The sequence below is a fragment of the Prionailurus viverrinus genome, chromosome C2 (assembly GCF_022837055.1).
Source record: "Prionailurus viverrinus isolate Anna chromosome C2, UM_Priviv_1.0, whole genome shotgun sequence".
Lineage (NCBI taxonomy): Eukaryota > Metazoa > Chordata > Mammalia > Carnivora > Felidae > Prionailurus > Prionailurus viverrinus.
In genome coordinates, this window is record NC_062569.1 from 5,060,141 (window position 1) to 5,081,808 (window position 21,668).

At 45.8% G+C, this 21,668-nt stretch overlaps 1 protein-coding gene across 10 annotated transcripts in view; it reads right to left on the minus strand.

Annotated features, from left to right (window-relative positions):
- The window catches only part of TRANK1 (tetratricopeptide repeat and ankyrin repeat containing 1), a 98,119-nt gene that overhangs the window by 37,328 nt on the left and 39,123 nt on the right, over positions 1 to 21,668 (minus strand). For all 10 annotated transcript variants that reach the window (XM_047874469.1, XM_047874474.1, XM_047874472.1 and 7 more), the window contains 4 exons: positions 14,328 to 14,498; positions 5,159 to 5,320; positions 2,797 to 3,051; positions 751 to 927 (listed from right to left, as the gene is read on the minus strand). In XM_047874469.1, the coding sequence (XP_047730425.1) occupies positions 751 to 927; positions 2,797 to 3,051; positions 5,159 to 5,320; positions 14,328 to 14,498 (765 nt within the window). The remainder of the gene's footprint in view (positions 1 to 750; positions 928 to 2,796; positions 3,052 to 5,158; positions 5,321 to 14,327; positions 14,499 to 21,668) is intronic.

The following is a 21,668-nucleotide window of genomic DNA, read 5'->3' on the forward strand; positions in this document are numbered from 1 at the left end:
AGGGACGGTCTGCTCCCCGAGGGACACCTGGCCTCGTCTGGAGACACCGTTGGTTGTCACACTTCGGGAGGCAGGATGGGCATCTAATGGGTAGAGGCCCAGGATGCTGCTAGACATCCTACATTGCACGAGACAGCCCCCACAGCAAGGAATCGCCTGGTCCCGATGTCAATAGGGTCAAGGTTGAGAAACCCTAAAATAGCTTCATAGCATTCCTGACATAAGATTTTTGTCAGGGCCCCCGAAAATGGTGTCGATAACAGGGAAGTATTTGTCGGCTACGGACAGCCGGGTGAAGAATCAACCCGCGCCGACCATTCACCGTGATGGTTGCCCCTTCTCATCAAGCTATGGGCGAGGGGCCGGGAGACAACAGGTGGGCCTCACCAAGAAATGGGCCTTTTTCAGAGCGCTGGCTTTCCCCACAGGAAAGACAAAAAGGCACGGCATCAGTTCTAATGCCCAGCTGCCCCTCCGAGGAGAAGACTGCTTAAAAAATAAAGGCCGAGGGGCGCCTGGGTGGCGCAGTCGGTGAAGCGTCCGACTTCAGCCAGGTCACGATCTCGCGGTCCGTGAGTTCGAGCCCCGCGTCGGGCTCTGGGCTGATGGCTCGGAGCCTGGAGCCTGTTTCCGATTCTGTGTCTCCCTCTCTCTCTGCCCCTCCCCCGTTCATGCTCTGTCTCTCTCTGTCCCCAAAATAAATTAAAAACGTTGAAAAAAAAATTTAAAAAAAAAGAAAGAAAGGCCTACCTCTGATATCTAAAAAGATGTGGAGCGCCGCATGCAGAGGGGTGTCACCTTCCGTGAGGGTGATACCGCGGGGGTCCGCACCCTTGGTCAAGAGAAGAAAAGCCAGCTCAAAGTCCTCGTGTTTCAGGCACAACACAAGCGGCGTCTCCTGCCTGTCCTGGAGACCCTCGGGCAAGGCTGAGGAGGCAGAAGAGAAGGACACCCGTGAGCTGCATCCCTGTGACGGGGCGCGGCCCGGCTCGCCGGAGGAGGGGGGGCCCCCTTGTGCCACGTACTCCGAGAGCGGACGCCGACCCGGCTTCTGAGCCCCTCTTACCACCATCCCTTCTGGGAGGCGAAGGCTTCCCGGGGCCCTCCGGGTGAAAGCCCAAGCCCGCGGGCCGAGCCGCTCCCCACTCGTCTGCCCCCCCTCACGTCTTCGGCACTGCCCGGGAGCGGGCACAGGGCCCGTGAACAACGCAAATCCCGGGGCCTGCCTGCCGCCCTACCCGACACACCGTCGGTGACCAGGTGATGCGAGCACGGCTTGCCCGCGTCTTTTGCGTCTCCCAAGCTGCTTCTTGAGGACGCCCTTCTACCCTCAAATGCCATCTTCCGTGACACCCCTCCACCCCCAACGTCGGCTTCCTTCTAGCCCCGTCCACACCCCCTCTGCACCGCAGGCTGCCGACCTCCACCCCCACACTCCGCACACGCCCCCCGGCAGCCACACGTTCACTCCGTCCTTGCCCCGCCAGAGCCCGATTCCAGGGAGGCGCTTCCTAAGTGCTCGCTGACTCGGGCACAAAAGAGAAATCCCATGACGGCCAGGGTCCAGGCAAAGGTAGCAGTAACGCTCTGCTCGAGGAAAGGGTTTAAAGACATTAAACTACGGGAGGCATTCTATCTACCTCCCGGAAAATGTGGGTACAGCCCACGCCTGCAGGCTTTGTGTGGCACTTTGAGAGCTGAGGACCAATGAACGGCCTTCCCCCTGAAACAGCCAAGCAAGCAGAAAACCACACAGCCACGGTGCTCTTCCAAGAACCTGCATGCGTGAACTCATTTTATATCCAAAACAACCTAAGAATGGGGGGCTGTTATCATTCTCATTTTATAAAGAAGGACATGAAGGCAGAAATAGCATGCCCCAAGCCACACAATCAGTAGTGGCATTAGTTGGGGGGGGGGGGGGGGAGGGGGGAAGAGAGGGAAGTGGGAGGAGGCTGGTGCTCCCAAATTGGTTTTAAAATAAACCCAATCCGGGCCACCTGGGTGGCTCAGTCGGTTGAGCGTCCGATTTCGGCTCCGGTCACGATCTTGCGGTTCATGGGTTCGAGCCCCACATCAGACTCTGTGCTGACAGCTCGGAGCCTGGGGCCTGCTTCGGATTCTGTGTCTCCCTCCCTCTCTGGCCCTTCCCCTGCTTGCACGCATGCTCTGTCTCTCTCTCTCTCTCTCTCTCTCTCTCTCTCTCTCTCTCAAAAATAAATAAATAAAGTTGGAAGGAAGGAAGAAAGAAATAGAGAGGAAGGAAGGAAGGAAGGAAGGGAGACCAACTCGACGGCTCACTCCAGACATGCACTGAGCCATATGTTATTGTGCTGATTACAACGGCAGATGTTTCCACCCAGCAATTATTTGGCCATTTCTTTAAAAACAAGCACCAAATCCCAGTCCACTGACTAGAAAAGAATGCCAGAGTTTGACAGGGATGCACACAGCATCCTGAGCGGAGGGAAGAGTCCGGCCGGCCATCGGAAGGAAAAGACTGCCGTGGGCCACACCCAGGGCCAAGGGCCCCTCCACGCACCTGAGGTTCCTCACACAAGGCAGAGGACAAGACAAGAAAGGTAAGTGGAATTCACGAAGACGCAGAGAGTTCCTACAGGCCAGCACCAACCGACAGGGCATTAACCGGGCCACTGTTGCAAAATGAGACGCTCCCCAAGAAGAGAATGGGGCAACATTTAGGGGAATCTCCAAAACCAAGTGAAAGCCCCGCGACCAGCGGTGGCCTGACATCCCAGGGGACAAGCCTCCAGTGCTCATCACAGGCCTTCTCACCTCCACCGTCGATGAGGCAGCCCAGGAGCTGCATCCTCCGAGGGTCCCAAGCGCTGAGGCGGGGGATGAGGGCGCAGAGGTCAAGGTCGGAGAAGTTGCAGCCCTTGAGGAGGCAGTCGCCCAGGGGCGGCTCCCCATTTACCTTGCGGGTCAGCAGCAGAAGCACTTCAGGCCACTTCTGCTTCTCCAGCAAAAACTTGATGAAGGTGTTGGCGCAGTCACGGTTAATGTCACAGACCAGGTCAGGAGGAATTTCTTTGAAAAATAAGAATACACCACACGCCCCAAAAAAGGTGCATATGATTTCTGAACGCAAATACCGCTCAACACATTTAGGCATAATTAACAGGAATTTACCGGTCAGTGTTTGTAAGCACTGGGGAAAACAGAAACAAGCCATTCCTTTGAGCACACAACTCAGCCATTCATAAACATCAGTGGCAGCACCGGCCACGTGACCCTCTTGGGAGGGTTAGAAACACTCGAAGGAGAGTAGAGCCTGGCCCCGAAGGAGGGCAGAAAGATGACTGTGTCTTAGAAGAAGACGTAAGTCAGGCCACTCTTCAGAGTTTAGAAGGGCAAGAGCCTGCCTTAAGTCTTGCATAATATTAAGAGTGTCTTCTGCTTAAGGAACACTGAAATGCAACGAGGCACTGAAGAATAATTATAACATCGACAGTTGCCGGCTGGGAGCGAGAGGATGGTTTAACCCTCAGTTCCTGATTCACATCACGAGATGCCAAGTGTTTCCATCTGATCTCTGATGTATTCCATCAGAGACAAGATAATGTTATCCCAGTTCATGACGCTGGTATAGCCCACGGACGGGAAACTTCTAAAAGAGGTCCTCAATAAGTAAATTGCCAGATTCAGCAAATAAAAACATAGGATGCCAGTTAAATCCTTCACGTACTATTTGGGACACACTTCAGCTATATTCATTGTTTATCTAAAATTATAATTCGAGGCGCCTGGGTGACTCGGTAGGTTAAGCGTCCAACTTCTGCTCAGGTCATGATCTCACAGTTAGTTCGTGAGTTTCGAGCCCCGTGTCGGGCTCTGGGCTGACAGCTCAGACTGTCTCCATCTCTCTGCCCTTCCCCTGCTTGTGCGCACTCTCTCTCTCTCTAATATAAAATAAAACATTAAAAAAAAATTTTAATTACAATTCACCGGGCATTCTGCAGTTTGGCAATCCTGGCAGTAAGAAAGCAGGGAGGAAGAGAAGAAGGGAAGAAATCAGGAGTCCCCTAAATAAGAGCAATTTAATGTGCATTGCTGGTTTTTGCTTCCCACCTTTCTCGAAGATTTCTAAAACAAACACTCACTTTAATATTGAAAATAGTCATTTGAAAACGCGAAAAACAGGACCCTGGACGAGGTGCTCGACGCCCATCATCTCAGCAGGTAGGGACCCTAGCTAACGCAGGGTTGAGGAAACCGAAGGTCCTGAGGTTAAATAATTGGTCCAAGGCCACAGATCCGGTAAGTGGTAGAGGTTAAGATTCAAATGCAAAACTCCAAGCCTGAAACACAAAGATCTGCTGCATACCCTGAAGAGCGTTTTCCTTCCACTGGCTACTCCTTCCTGCATTCTCTGGAAAAGTAAGAAATCTCAGCCCTTTGGATGGTCCAAGTGAATGTGTTACAGCCCCTACTGACTACCAATTTTCAAAGTACTAACTGTCACCTACTTAGGGTTTCTAGAATCTTCCCTAGTTATCTAGAATGTGTCTCCGAAGTTCTTTTCTAGAACTTTCCTGATTTCCCCCTAATGAAAAAAAATTACATTCAATTCTACAATAACTTTATATCCCAACATTAGCCACTATCTATAGAAAAGAGAAACATCTGTGGTATTTAAAAAACGATCATATATGCAAAAGTAACTGTTGCAGGATACATGACAAACCAGAAACAGAGGCTAAGGCTGGGGATGGGATTTAGGGACTCAAGTTCAAGGTGCATGATCTAGACTTTCCCCTGAATAATGTTCTGTGCTGTTGGAATGTTTTACATGTAGCTCATCACTTTTATTTTTTTTAATTAATTTTTTAAAGATATTAGGAAACAGGGGGAGCCTGGGTGGCTCAGTCAGTTAAGCATCTGACCTCGGCTCAGGTCACGATCTCTCGGTTTGTAGGTTCGAGCCCCCTGTCGGGCTCTGTGCTGACAGCTCAGAGCCTGGAGCCTGGTTCAGATTCTGTGTCTCCTTCTCTCTCGGCCCCTTCCCTGCTTATGCTGTGTCTCTCTCTGTCTCTCAAAAATAAATAAATGTTTAAAAAAATTTAAGGATACTAGAAAAGAGTTTTAGTGAGCATAAATCATCTTTGGCACAACTGAATGTTGCGAGCGAAATTACCTTGCAGAGAAGAAAGGAGGCGTAAGAACCTTTGAACTACTTCTTGCTTCAGAAAGTTTTTATGCAGCAGCTGGTTTCCTGAGTTCATGTACTTGACCAGCTGCTCAGCGGCCTTCCGGAAAGTGTCGGTCTCACTAGCGGGTCCATCACCGTTGGTCAGTCCTACAAAACAAGCAGACGATGCTTCTGAATACAGGGACCACAGCCGTGGCAGGTTGCAAAAACCACCCCAGTTCTCCACCCCTCCGTGTACGCCCGTGCTTTGCCAGGTGGCTTTGCATCACCTTCCGTCACGAGGTGGAGCCTTTTCTCCTCCCCACCCTGGCTTCTGGCCTGGCTTCTGGACCTTCTAGAATGCAGTGGGTGTGATTTTGATGCTCGTTCTGAGGCGGGGTCTCAAGAGGCCTGGCTGAGTTCTATTTGCTCTCTTGAGACCCAGGCCTCTGCCATGGGAATAGGTCCAGTCTCGTCCTTGGGGGGGACAAGAGACAGCATAGAACAAAGAGGAATCAGTCCAGCTGTCCAAACTGAGGCTCCATAGACGTGAAAGGGCCTGGCCAAGACCGGCACGTCCACAGACGCTTGGAGGAATTCAGTTAAAGCTACGAGAACAGCCCAGCCTGAACTACTGACCTGCAGGATCGTGAGCGAAATAAATGCTGGTTGCGTCAAGAGGCTACATTCGGGGAGCAATGTGTTACATGGCTATAGATAACTGACATAACAACAGTTCAGGGAACTAAGACAGCAAGAGGAGGGCTTAGCACCACAGTAACATCCAACCATACCCCAGCCACCCGTGAGTCTTACTGGCAAGCAGGAAAAAGCCAAGAGGAAGGAGCCACCTCTCTGGCCAGAGAATGGAAGACAATACCCCCTTGGTTCCATTTACTTGAGAAAGTCGCCATGATTAGAAAACCTCCGCGGAGACAATGTTGAAAAGGGCAATTGTTTTATTTTGCTATCAGGTGATACACTCAGAAAGCACTCGTGCTTACAACGGAATCTTACTGAGCACATAGGATGTGTGTTTTCACACCCAGTGGAAAGGGCCTGGCCCACGGCGTCAAGTGCCATCACATCGTGCAGAGACGAACGAATATTCAACGTCATGTTCTAATAGAGCAGGACGCTTTAAAAGAGATGAACTAGTTGAAAATGAGAAAAAGATTGAAAGCATCCTGTCTCCATCAGCTTCCCCAGCAGCAGGCCCCGAGTCAAGGATTTGTGTGCAAGCTGTTCATGAAGGAGGCGACCAGCGGAGAAATGCAGCGGAGAAATGCAACGGGAAGCAGATTAGGGGTCAGGGAGGAAGCCAGGTGGCCTTGCCTGAACCCACAGGGGAGCTCCAACGTGAGTACTCCAAACAGGTGTCCCCATGAGAAGTCAGGGAGACGGGCTTTCAAACGCTCACTTCAGTGTGTCAGTGGCTACAGGCTGCCCTGAGAGCGTGTAAATTCCCTAGCACTCCTGGTTTGAAGGAACACAAGCAAAACTGGCTCCATAAGCCGGTCTCCTTGAGAGCAAGCCTTGGGTGTTGGCTTCCCAAACTGAAGGCACCGCGTGTCAGGGAGCACACAACAATGGTGAAAGGGACCCAGGATCCAAGCACAGTTCCAACATTACCTGCTGTGCCTTCTGATACACACCTGGATCCCCTTTCAACATATCAAGCCAGAGCACCAGAAACACACACACATACACACACACAGCAATACTTACTGACATCGGGGCCAAACGCACTTTGACCTCTACTCGGGAGACCTCCAGGTGCCAGACAGAAGCAAGACCCATTTTAGCACCATCCTCCACAGAAAAAGAAATGGAAACCGCGTGGCAAAGGAAGAGCTACATCACCTCAGCCAGAGACCCAGGAAACGTGTATGTGGTGTAACACTGACCGACTAGCACCCCCAGATCGGCCCTCCCAAGTTCATCCTAAGATGCCAACGAACACACAGAAAACAGTGAAAATTCATAGAACAACACAACAGTGTTTCACAACAGTGAAATTCACAGAACAACAGGACCCTTGGAAAAGGAGCAACTTCCATCAGTCTCGTGTGCCCGACCTCACGCCATCAACAGCTTTTCTAGAACATCATTCTTCCACTAGGGAAATTAGTATAAAAGTCTTCTTGAAACTGAACAGAAATATACTAAGCTTGACAATACAGGCAATTAGATGCGGTTGTATAATAAACGCATAGTTGTGTGGTTCTGAATAGTCAAGCAGTGGGTCAGAGAAAATTCCACATGTCAGGAAAGAAACCAGAGAATGACATCAACAATGTAAAGGTGCGTAAAAGGGGGCGCCTGGGCAGTTCAGTCGACTAAGCGTCCGACTCTTGGTTTCGCTCAGGTCGTGATCTCGTGGTCTGTGAGTTTGAGCCCCACATCTGGCTCCGCGCTGACAGTGCGGAACCTGCTTGGGACTCTCTCTGCCTGTCAGCTTGTGCTCCCTCTCTCTCTTTCCCTCTCAAAAATAAATAAGTAAACTTAAAAAACTGTTTAAAAAGACACATAAAAGGAAAGATGCTAACACACTGATGATGGTATTTCTGGGCAGACACAGGCGACTTGCTTATTACTCTGAATCTGTTTTGTTCTAAATTCTCCATAAGCTTAATAAGAGACAAGAGAAACATCAGAATATAAAGTTGCTTATACATTATAATCACAGATTTTTTTTTAAGATGATTATGTAAGTGCTGAATAACAACAAAAAGACTGGATAAAATATGCCAAAGTATAATTACAATAAATGTTTGTTTTTACATAAAACTCTGTTTTTACAAATTTTCTACAATGATCAGGTTTACTAGATATATATATAAGCATATATAAAATTAAAAGTTGGGGGGGGCGCCTGGGTGGCGCAGTCGGTTAAGCGTCCGACTTCAGCCAGGTCACGATCTCGCGGTCCGTGAGTTCGAGCCCCGCGTCAGGCTCTGGGCTGATGGCTCAGAGCCTGGAGCCTGCTTCCGATTCTGTGTCTCCCTCTCTCTCTGCCCCTCCCCCGCTCATGCTCTGTCTCTCTCTGTCCCAAAAATAAATAAACGTTGAAAAAAAAAATTTTTTTTTTAAATTAAAAGTTGGGGGGCGCCTGGGTGGCTCGGTCGGTTAAGCGTCCGACTTCGGCTCAGGTCACGATCTCACGGGCCTCACATCGGGCTCTGTGAGGACAGCTCAGAGCCTGGAGCCTGTTTCGGATTCTGTGTCTCCCTCTCTCTCTGTCCTTCCCCCACTCGTGCTCTGTTTCTCTCTGTCTCTTAAAAATAAATAAACATTTAAAAATTTCTGGAAAAAAATTAAAGTAAATCAAAACTTAGAACGAAAAGACATCTTGTGGAGTTGCAATCGTGCTCAGAAGTGTTAGAACACAGAAACAAACCATTTCAGAAAGAGATTTCGTTTTTGCCTGAAATTCTTCTTTCAAGCTAAAAAAGGCACAACTGGTTAAATTTTAGTACACACATTTTATCAATTTAAATTTATGTACTCGTTTCAGTTTTACAAAAGAAAAGAAAAATGCATAACCTTAAAAGCATGGAATAAGACGAAATGACCAAATCACAAACATATTAATTGGGGGGGGGGGGGAGGGAGGTGAGTTTATGGAAAATTAATATTTTCTGGTTTTCCTTTTCTATACTTTGTGAAATTTTTAAAAAGAATACATTGCTTTTTTAATAAGGAAACCATATCAGGAACATCTTTTAGGTCGATTCCTGTATGTATGAAAATGGGGCACCATCTCGGTGCTGAGGGCTGGTAAGATGAGAAACCAGGGCCTCTGAGCCCCAAGGTCCGTCTACGGGGGAAGCCCACACGCACAGAGAGAAGCTTCTCGTGTCCTCCGAGTGCTGTGCACAGCACGACGCAGCTGGCTCCCCCTGGAGCCCTGGAGGGAGGGCCTCAGAGGCCTGGAATGGTCCTCATTCTGAGTGAACCAGATAGTACAAAATGAGGAAAATGAGGGCTCCGGTCCGGAGGAGAGAAGAGCGACGGCGGCCAGAGCGGGGGGCCTGGCGCCACCTGGTGGTGGCCGTGAGAGGCAGGGAAAGGCAGTTAAGCGTGTCCCTCGCCAAGGTTTCAGTTACACGGTCGACGGTCGACTGCAGTCCAGAAACAGACGGTGCTCCTGCTCACAAACCGTCAGAAGGTCCGTAGTACCCTAAGGCTCTGCCGCAGTGCCCACCTCAGACTCATGTCGCCTCATCAGGCAGGCATTTTATCGTCGCACATCATCACAAGAAGGGCCAGAAGAGTACAAATAAAGTGCTTTGAGAGAGACCACATTCACCTAGCTCTTCTTACAGTCTAGATTGTTATAACGGTTCTATTTAATAGGAGTTATTGTTTTCAATCTCCTGCTGGGCCCTGATTAAACTCTATCATAGGGATGTATGAATAGGAAAAAACATAGGACATCCGGGGTTCAGTACCGTCCACGGTTGCGGGCGTCCACGGGGAGTCTCGGGACGTGTCCCCTGCAGATGGGGCGGGGGACTGCTGTATGTAACCCTGACTCTAGGACTAAAGCTTTGCTCCTCCAAATGGGCTCTGGCTTCCGCTGGTAGTTTGCAAGAACTGCAAAATCTCAGGTCCTGCCCAGAACCTGCTGAATCAAAATCTGCATTTTAACAGCGTCCCAAATGGCTCCCATTAACATCAGAAGCTCTGGTTTAGAGAACAGCAGAAGTCTTCAGGAAGACCCTTTACTTCTCACCTAGGCGCAAAAGCCATCCTCTCCAAAGACGTTGTCGCCATAATCATCAAAACGGGCGCAGAGACACCCAGGATGAGCCGAGGGTGAGAGCTTCTTTTACCCTACTCTGTACATTAGAATATTGTCCGTCCGGGTACGAAAAGCTAGGGTCTTGAAGGCGCTTTACTTGGGAGCCCAGATGTCAAAAACAAAACGATTAAGTTCGTGGACTCAGGTCAGGAGCAAGGGTCCCCAACCCTCTGGCAGCACTCTTCCCAAAGATAGTGTGTTTCCATCCAGCTCCTTAATGTGTGAGGATGGGGAAGGATTAAAGTCCATAAAACCCTAATCTTTATGACTAGAGAGCTACCTTTATGCCCATAGCCCTGGGCCCTCCCTCTGCCTGTCTTCTCAACTACTACGCTGGTGAGAAAGACCACGCTGGGGCTGAAGTCTAAAACTACACTGTCCACCACGATGGCCACTAACTTAATTAAGTAGAATTAAAATGCATTAAATAAAATGAAATTTCCAGTTCCTCTGTTGCATGGGTCACACATTTCAAGTGCTCACTAGCCGTATGTGACCAGAGGCTATCACATGAGACAGAGCAGATATAGAACATTTACATCACTACAGAAAATTATATTGCATGGTATTCGTCTACAAAGATTCCCGGACCCCACCTTAGATTTTAAAGTTTGTGCAACTGGCAAAAATCTTAGGAATGAAATTTACGCACACCGCTCTATACAGCCGTATCGATGCTCAATGATGTTCAATACAGACATCATATTCCAACGACTTCTACAAGGGTTCTACTGCTCGGGGTCTTTGGGAAATACACTACCAGAAGACTCCAACTCGCTAGCTCGTCATGACAACTGTCATCCTCCTCTTCTCCAATTTCTATCTATCAGTTTCTTTTGCCTTTTTTGACTCAGGGTTTCCCTATGGTCTTTCAATACTCTTCTACACGGCAAGAAAAAATTCGTGGTCAACGGTCCGGAAAACTTTAAAGTAATATCCAATAAGCTTACCAACGCAGGCTGTAGGTTTCACGGCATCCACTGTCATCACAAACTACTCAGTGAGACAAATGGCAGGCTTGGAACAAGGCACATTCCTCTTGAATGTGCTTTTCTTCCCATGAGAGTATAATTGAATTCTAATAGGTAAAAGGGAACTGGCTGCTATTCTACTGAATCTCTTCTCTCAGTTCCAAACCTAGGCCACAAATTCAGTTGGTGAAGGTGGAGAGAGAGGAAAGGAGAACAAGACCCTGTCTCAGAAACTGAGATGCTTTTAGGATTAGCAGATATTCAAAGATTCTAGTCTACAAAAAAAAAAAAAAACTTGAAAAAATCAAAACTTTCAAAACTAAACAAAAATGAATGACTTAATGCTAACGTCTGTAGCCCTAAATATAGCATACATACACACATATACAGTATTCTAAGAATTAGGGTTAGAATTAATCGCAAACACAAAATTAAACATAAGTGAAAAATCTGCAAACAAATCAGCCATTTTCTACCATCAACAGGTGGTCCTTTTTTGTTGTTATTTTAAAACCTGGACATTCACTGGCAAAGAAATCTGTTTGGTTAGTGTCAATTTCTCAAACAGTAGAAACCATCCCGAAGCTGAGATTAGAGACATAAACCTCTCAGGAAAGAATTCACAATGATTTGTTAATTACACTACCTTACAGAAGAAATCACAAAACCATTTAAAAACCAAACATGAACAAACTGAGGGTGGATGGGGGGTGGGGGGGGCAGGTAGGAGAGAGGGGAAAATGGGTGATGGGCATTGAGCAGGGCACTTGTGGGGATGAGCACGGGGTGCTGTATGTAAGCCAATTTGACAATAAATTATATTTAAAAATAATAATAAATAAAAAATAAATAAAAACTAAACATGATATGTCACAGCTTTAAAAGATCATTTATGAGAAACAGAGGACTCTGCAAATACACTTCAGTCCCCTCATTCCCACGATCTCATGGAAACAACAGAAGATATTTTAAACAATTACATGAAAATAAAAACATAGGGCAATGAGGGGCACAGGGATATTAAATGAAAAGCAGTTTCTCCCCCAAATAAAACCTTCTGGACCCTGGCAATTGCGATGACCTCGTCTGTCCCACTGCCTTTGGTTCCAACACACATACCCAGTGGGCTTCCTTCACCTTGTCACCTACTTACCCACTTCAGGGGGGGGCACTGTTTCCAGGGGAAACACGTCCAGATAACTTCAGGAAACACACACTAACCATCTATTGAGGATTAGTCAGTCTAGTTCTTCATTCATGCACAAAAACCATCCAAAGATCAGAAGATAATTAAGGAAGAACAATGGTGGGGCACCGGGGGTGGGGCAGCGGGGCTCGGTTGGTTGAGTTTCCGACTTCGGCTCAGGTCACAATCTCAGAGGTTCGTGAGTTTGAGCCCCGCGTCAGGCTCTGCGCTGACAGGCTGGAGCCCGCTTTGGATTCTGTGTCTCCCTCTCTCTCTGCCCCTCCCCTGTTTGCACACTGTCTTTCTCTCTCAAAAATAAACATTAAAAATTTTTTTTGTTATTTAAAAAAAAAAAAGGAAGAGCAATAGCGCAAAAGAGAAATAAGAAAATGAATCTACTAACCGCCAAAGAAACAAATAATTCAGAGAAGAGAGGAGGACGTTCTTTTAGGAAAGAAATTCTTGATATTCTTTTTTTTTTAATGTTTATTTGCTTTTAAGAGGGGCAGTGGGGGGGGGGGGGAGAGAGAGAGAGAGAGAGAGAGAGAGAGGATCCAAAGCGGGCTCTGCAATGACAGCAGAGAGCCTGACGCGAGGCTCGAACTCACGAACTGCAAGATCATAACCTGAGCCAAAGTCAGATGCTTCACCAACTGAGCCACACAGACGCCCTGAAATTTGCAATATTCTCAAATGCCATTCAAGAACAGGCGCGAATGCGGAACAAGCACGAGCTGCCATAGATAAGAAAGAATCAGAGAACAAGAGTTGCTAGAAATTAAAACTGAGTTTCCAAATCAAAACATGCAAAGAGCGAGCTGAGTTATAAAAGAAACGCTGGAGACCAAGTTAAAGATCTGGGAAGAAAAAGCACCTAGAAAACATTTGGGAAAAATAGAGAGACGTGTTATAAATTCTGGAAGCACAGCCATTTAATGGTAGCACCAAAAAGGCATCGGAGGGGAACAAAATGATAAAAGATAAATTTCCCTGTGCTAAAAAAAGCTAGATTGAAAGGGGCCAACAAGAGCCAAGCGGAAAGAACGAAAAAGGACCCACACCTAGAAATATCCCAGGGGCATTTCAAAACTCGAAGGACAGAGAAAGTCCTAGATGGGAAAGTAAACGAGACTGACATCAGATTTCTAATCAGTAGCAAATGGAGGCTAGAAGACAATGACAGTTTCCCCAAAGTTGGGAGGAACAAGGTTTTACAGAATAGTCTATCAATCTAAGACCCCACGCACCGACAGACACACCAGAAACAGCTGCCCTCAAATCGACACGCCACATGTGAAACACACTCCGATTTTAAAGACGTTAAAATGTGGGGGGAAACTGCAATTTAGAATCGACAAAACACGATACCCATGTTCAAGAAAACACTGCCTATACTCAACCAATGTAAGGACAACATAAAGACATTTTCAAAAAACTCCATGAGTCTACTGTCCATGTCTCTCCTCCAGGAAAAATACACACATCCACACAATAATGTATATGTTTTGTTAAACCGGGATGCTTAAATAGTATCACAATTAAAGAGCAAAGTTTTCGGGACATTTGGTGATTCTTTTCTACGGCTTCAGCTAGGCTACCAGTTGCAGAACATAATTTACATTATCATTTACATAATCACACTACCATGTAAATGCCATTTACTAGAATTCCATTTCTAGAATTCATCTGTGGATGAAGCACAGAAAACTCAGAGGTAAGGAGCAGAATGTAAACGACACACATAACATTACTAGGCAAAATACAACAATTAGAGCTAACTTGTTGCATTTCGTTGGATACAGCAGCCAGTCAATAGATGCTGTCCCATACTGGTAAACCATATGTGTTTAAGAGATACGAACGTATTTTAAACTGTTGGCTGTAGTTGCTTCTGGGGAGTAGGCTTCATTTTTGTTATCTCCTGTTTTGTATGAATTTTTTTTTTTTACTGTGTGCATGCATGGAAAAAAAAAGTCACCTATACCGCCCAAAGGCGGACCTAGCAAAGTTACCAGAATGTCACAGACACTCTGTAAGGAAGAGTTGTCTTACTGTATCTTTCCAAACAGGCAAACAAGTTTTCCAAAGTTGAGGGGTCTCACCTCCATCATCATATACTAAGAAAGTATAAAGTGATTTGCATCTAATATCACAGACCCAGTTTTAGCACCTCCCCCCCCTCCAAAAAAGTTATTTCACCGGAAGCTGTACCTGATAGGTCCTTGGAACATGTGGCCAGCTTTGCCAAGTGACTGTTGATTTTCTCGATGGCTTTGAAGTTCTTATTCCTCTTCAGGACATCCATGGCAGACCGGGACTGTCGATCCAGCAAGGTGGGGTCTGCCCCAAAGCTCAGGAGCATCTGTACGTCCTCTGTTTGTGCTAGAGCAGGCCAAAACGACAACAGGGGATTGTCGAGGTTCCTTCTATAAGGAGACGTCCCCATGAAGGCTCTTCCTCCCAGTTCCCTGCCCAAGCAGCCTGGGGCAAGGAGACCAAGGTCCCTCTGCTTCTAGAATCTTAACTGCTGGCCTTGGGCAATCCACCCAACTCCCAGAAGCGAGAAGTCCTGTGTAGAGTGGGTAGGACAATAGCTTTTAAGAGGTTCAGAAGTGCTCTCCTCTCTACCTTTCTCCCCTCTCCTTGGCAACACGCAAGGAGAGGGGGATCTGGTTACTAGGCAACAGTTACAGCTGTAAGGATAACAGCAAGCTGTGACTTCAGATTTCTTTATTCCTTAGAGGGGAAACAGAATCTTCTTCCAGAAAAAAAAAAGGAAAAAAAAAAAAAAAGCCTGTCTGGGGATAGAAGAAAGTGGCAATTGCTTTCGCATCAGGGTCTTTTTGTTGTCACTGTTTCCACCCTCCCAGTCCCAACCCTCTGGCTGCCAGCTCCATTCGCTGCTTTGACATATCTATTTGCCGAGCACCAAGGTGCCTCTGTGATCACAGATGCAACAGGTTTCCGAATGGAACGGGTGTAGCCCTGGGGGTACAAAGACTTATGTGGGCACAGAGAGTTAAGCGAATCAACGCCTGATCCCCAACTTCCAAGCCCATGTTTTCCTAAAATTCACCGCCTTGACAAGGCACCTATCCAGGCATCGTCCTGTTCACGGAGCCCCCTTTTCCCATGTCCCCAGTCACAAGTGCCCTTCTCCCATTGACAAAAATGAGACAAAATTACAAAGTCAAACGTCTTACCCATCAAGGATCTCACTGGGGCAGGCAGAATTCTAAGATAGCCCCCAACTGCCCAGCTGCACTGGCACAATCGATCAGCACACAGTTTGTGGGTTCGAGCCCCGCGTCGGGCTCTGTGCTGACAGCTGGGAGCCTGGAGCCTGCTTCAGATTCTATTCTCCCTCTCTCTCTCTGCCCCTCCTCCGCTTGTGCTCTGTCTCTCTCTCAAAAATGAATAAATGTAATGAGGTGCCTGGGTGACTCAGTGGATTAAGCGTCCGACTTCGGCTCAGGTCATGATCTCGCGGTCTGGGAGTTCGAGCCCGGCATCGGGCTCTGTGCTGACAGCTCAGAGCCTGGAGCCTGCTTCGGATTCTGTGTCTCCCTCTCTGCCCCTCCCCTGCTTGCTCTCTGTCTCTGTCTCTCTCTTGAAAATAAACAAACATTTAAAAAATTTTTAAACGTCAAAGTGTGATGAGACTTCGCACAGGTAATCAAGGCCCCAAAGCACTTGACCTGAAGATATGGAGATTATCCTGACCTAACCGCCTGAACTACATACAGGTCAAAGGTATACAGGTCAGGAAGAGGGTAAAGAATTAAAATACGAGAGGGGTGTGATGCACAAAAGAAATTCTCCCCTGCTGGCTTTGAAGGGGGCGGGGGGCACATGACAAAGAATGTGTGGGGCCTGTAGACGCTGACGCAGCCTCTGGCTGCCAGCCAGCAAGGGAACGAGAACCTCAGTCCTACAACCGCAGGGCACCGGCTTCTGCCACCACCGTGTGACCCCGAAAGAGGGCCCGGAATTCCAGATGAGAACAAAGCCCCGTCAGTACCTTGACACCAGCCTCAGGGGACACCGAGTAGAAAACTCAGTCACGTCATATCAGACGACTGTCCTGCAGAACTGAGCTGTTTTGAGCCACTACATTTACAGGGATTTGCTACACAGCCTAGAGAACTAACCGCGAATTCATGTACTGCCCCAAGGAGGTGAAAATTCCTGGCCCGCAGAGTATCAACAGAAGGGAGAAGCAGGTGACCGCCAGGTGACTCTTTTCGAAGGAACTACAGTCTACCCCCTCTTACTGTCCTCCGAAATTATTATTTTTCTCTGTAATAATTAGTTACAGAAGATTTTAATAGAGTGCTGTGGCTTTGATGATATCTGGAGTAGCAATTTTGTAATAATTAAATCTAGAAAAGAGACTAACTCTAGAGTTTTAAATCACAGGAAAAAAAGTTGTTGTTTTTTTAATCTAAAGCCATATAAGTATTTTTGTTCCAGAAGATCACTGGACAGCTGATGAGACTTTCAGGCATAAATTATATTAGGGTAAACTTCTCTCTGAAAAGTAAACGAGAGATATGATCCCCCCAAAAAATGAATGAACAAGTTGATATTTTTGGCTACTAAAGAGCTGGTCCATAATTTTTCACACAGATGTTAGAGGACATCAAAATTGCTGTAGCATTTATATTCTAGTATATGCAAATGAAAGAGAGAGAGAATGGGTGTATTTTAAAATATCTGTGTACACAATTCTGAAAAGTACCTTTTCTTACACATTTTTGACTCACAGATAAAAAATTCTAGATGTCAACTTGAAAACATGTAAAGTGCACAGGTTTTCAAGGCTTGAAGGAGATAAAGAGGCAAAATTTGAAGACACACTAGGCTTTTTTTTTTTTTACTTGACTAGCACCCATTACCCTTTTTCCTGATAACAAGAGCCCAGGTCTCCTTTGAGAAGCACCTTTTCCAGCCTACCTGACTTGATGTGAGTGAACACCAGACAGACACACATTCCACCACCATGACATCCTCCACAACGGCCGCAGCCCCGGCGTCGGCCGGGGCCCCAGCTCCGACCCCAACCAACCCCAGCCCCAGCCCCAGACCCAGGGGCAAACGCCTGATCGGGATCTGGACAATCAGATCATTCCATCCCGGAGCTCTGCCCCAGCCCCAGCTCCGGGGAAAATGCCTCACCAAGAACTAGCCAGTAAGATCATCCCATCCTTCTGGCTCTACTGATTGGTTCATGGAGGGCATGTGACCAACGTCAAGTCACCAAGACTCCTTCCTAGGACTTGAGCTGAAATACTGAGTGGAGGTATCCTCTCTGGCTGCGATTGACAAATAGGCATAAGATAAACTTAATATCAGGCGGCTTCACCTGAAAGAGAGCCTGCCTAAGAAGGAACCTAACACAGAAGAAAGCAGAGCTGAGAGGTAGAAAGATTCTTGAAAACACCTTTGGAGTACCTGGACCCAACTCTGGACTCTTGAGTCACATGAGCCAATAAATCCCCTTTCTTGCCAAAGCCAGTTGGAGCGTCTGCAGCTTATAACCAAGTCCAGTGCAACTACTCCTGGCCTGGCTTGATGTCAGTTGTAGGAGATGACCGTTTCTAGGCTTTGGGTCCTGCTGCTGCCGGGCTCTGGTAATTCCCTGAGACCGTACTCCTGGGCCTCCCAAACCACATTGATCCAGAGCCAAGAAGACCGTAGTAACAACCGCCACCACCAAAATGCCGACAGAACTGATGACTTCAGAGGCTCGATGATGCTGCAATTATTTTAAATGGTGAATTTGGAATTCAGGCCACGTTAAAGTCGCTGGAGAGCTCCTGAGTCTCCATGTGTCAAAAAAGTATTAAAAGTGGAGATAACTCATACACTGTTGGGGCAACCTTTCTGGGGTTCAAATTAGCAATAGCTTTCAAAAGCCAGATGCATACCAATATGCTAACATCCTAAAGTTGCACATATGTTTTTATTTATACATTCATAGAATATTTGTAGGAAAAAAATCATAAGATATTGGTAACATGGGTTTCTAAGGTTAAAGGACAAAGACTCTCAATACTTTCTGTATCTTTTGAGTTGTGAATGTAATCTATTTAAAATTTAAATAAAATGAGAGTCATCCAAATAAACAAAATGTCCAATTCTTTGAACAAACAATCCCTCAACTAGGAGATAATCCTACAGATACATTCCCACCAGTGCACAAAGACATGTGTAGGAAAATATTCTCTGGGCTTTATTTTCAGTAGCGAAATAACTGAAAACCATTTACACATCCATCAGTGAAGTATAGCCATGTCAGAAAAAACTGTGAGCTGTTAAAAAAAAAAAAATGAAATAGCTATGCAGTTACTATTAGGGGAAAATGGCCAAGATTATTGTTCAGGGAAAAAGCAAGTTACTCAATAAAATGTAGAGTATGCCCACATTCATATTTAAAGCAGGAAAATAAAAATTGGATACACACACACACACACACATGCACACACAGGTACACACATGTATATATCCCGTCAAGACTCACGAAAAAATGCTTGGTAGCTGACTTTGTGAAAGAGAATTTACTTTTGATCACATATCTTTTTTAAATGTGTGGATTTCTTTTTAACCAAGAGCATGCCTTTCAATTTTCTTTTTTGCTTTTAAAATATTTTAAAAAATTTTTTAAATGTTTATTTATTCTTGAAAGAGAGACAGAGTGTGAGTGGGAGAGAGGCAGAGAGACACAGAATCCGAATCAGACTCCAGGCTCTGAGCTGTCAGCACAGAGCGCGGTGCAGGGCTCGAACTCACGAACCGAGAGATCATGACCTGAGCCGAAGTCGGACGTTTAACTGACTGAGCCACCCATGTGCCCCTTAAAATATTTTTCGATTGAACATACCATAAAATTCATCCTTTTTAAAGTGTACAATTTAGTGGGTTTCTGTGTATTTATGAAGCTGTGTAACCATCACCACTATCCGGTTCCAAAACATTTCATCCCCCCAAAAAGAAACCTTATATGCATTAGCAGTCACTCCATATTTCCTGTCCCACACCCAGGGGCAACGTGGAATCTGATTCTGTCTCTAGGGATTTCCTTATTCCGGACATTTCATATAAATGCGATCGTGCAGTATGTGGTCTTTTGTGTCTGGTTTCTTTTACTCAGCATAATGTTTCTTTTTTTTTTTTAATGTTTGTTTATTTCTGAGACAGAGAGAGACAGAGCATGAGAGGGGGAGGGGCAGAGAGAGAGGGAGACAGAATCTGAAACAGGCTCCAGGCTCTGAGCTGTCAGCCCAGAGCCCGACGCGGGGCTCGAACTCAGCATAATGTTTCAAGGTTCATCCACGTTGTAGCATGTATCAATATTTCCTTCTTTTTTATGGCTGAATAATATTGCACTGTATGGATGTACTGCCTTTTTTTGTCCATTCAGCAATTGATGGAGATTTTGGTTGCCTGCACTATTTTGGCTCTTATCCCATAAGGCTGCTATAAACCTTCACGGGCAAGTTTTTGTTGGAATACGTTTTCATTTCCATGAGGCATACACCTAGGGGTAACATTGCCAGATCATATGGTGATGTGAGTACTGCCAGACTTTTTTGCAAAGCAGGTGCACGCCAGTTTTTATTCCCAATTTTTCCACATCCTCATCAATAAGTTCCTGTCATCTTTTTGTATCTCAGCCATCTTGGTGTGAAGTGTACTTTTAATTTTTAAACCAGTTTTTGAAAGGTGACTCAAAGAAGCCTCTATGAACAGGCAAGGAGACTAGTAGACCAGGAGAGAAAGTTCAGAATTAGTGGCATCTCAAATCCCTGAGGTCTTGCACACTTTAAAAATAAATGATGCTGAAAAATAAATAAATAATGCTGAGACAAATAAGTGGACATCTGGAAAATGGTAAAACTAGATCTTTGCATGAAACTCCAATGGACCAAGGATCTAAATGTCAAAAAGGAAACCAGGCACCTGGCTGGCTCAGTCAGTTAAGCATCTGACTCTTGATTTCAGCTCAGGTCACGACTTCATGGTCGTGGGACTGAGCCTCGCGTTGTGCTCCATGCTAAGAGTGTGGATTCTCTCTCCCTCTCATTCTGACCTTCCCCCGCTCATGCTCTATCTCTCTCTCAAATAAATAGAAAAAAAACTTAAAAAAAAAAAAAGAAAGAAAGAAACCATACAGGTACTAGAAAAAAACAGAAGTCTTTAACTTTGATGCAGGTAAAGATTTTCTAACTCTGACACCAAATACAGAAGCAAGAAATTAATAGATCAATAAATTTGCCTACATAAAAAGAATCAAATTTGCATGACAAAAAAGAAGGCAGAAGACAACTGAAAAACTGGGAGAAAAAATTCATAACTTATACCATAGACAAAGAGCTAATGAACAAAGAATTCTTAAAAATTGAGGGCAAAAGACCAAAAATTCTATGGAAAAAGGGGAAACAAACATGAACATATAACTCACCAAAAAAAAAAGTATGTGTGTGTATGTGTGTGTGTGTGTGTGTGTGTGTGTATAAATGGTTCTCAAATGTATTTTTCAACATCCAAACTCATACATAATTAGAAGGTAAACAACCTTGAGATACCAATTTTTACCTCTCAGACCAGAAGAAATTTAGAAATCCAACAACAAATTCTGTTGGTGAATCTGTGGGGAAAGACGCATACATGGCAGGTAGTTGTGCAAACTGACACAGTCCTTCCAGATGGAAATCTGACGATATCTAACAGAACTAAATGTGCACTTATGATATGGGGTGACCTGCAGGACATAGCTGTTAATGGGGAAAAAAAAGCCAGATGCCAAACAGTATCTGTAGAAGGGGACCCTCCATGTAAAAAAGGAGATGTAAGAAAATACACGTGTATCTGCCCATCACTGCAAAGGGAACCCAGAAAAAATAGGCCTGATATAAAAGAAACTGATCGCTTACAGGGAGCGGATGGGAGAGGGGCAGAAAGAAGGGGGGAATTGGGAACTGAGGGTGTTGAGAGGAGGAGGAAATGACCCTTCTCTGAGTATATCTTTTTGTAAAGTTCAGACTCCTAAAACCATAATAATGTTTCACATATGTGGCTTTCACGTACCAAAACGTAAACAAAACCAATCAGGACATGAGAAGAACCCTAAAATGAAATGCAAACACTGGAAAAATAATCCTCGGGGTACTACAAATGAGCAGCATACCTACAGTGAATAGGGTGGGGAGGAAAAGAACCTACTATCTTGACTGGATGCCGTAAAGTTGAAGACAAAAAGAACTGAACACAGACGAACATAAAATGAACATAAAACAAACATAAATCTAGTTAGTGGATGTGTTTCTCAAAGAGGCATGGGATAGCATGTCTGAAACTCATAAAAGTGAGCACATAAGTAAATATATTGTAGAAGAGAGAGGTCACAAATTTTAAAAGGCTAAATGACCATGGTGTTGGTCTGCAATCAGAGGTGTGATAGGGCTCGTCAAAGGAACACAGAAGCCAATCCGAAGGAAAGAGTGCCTCATGGCCACAGCTGGAACAACTTGGGCAACAAAATAAATAATG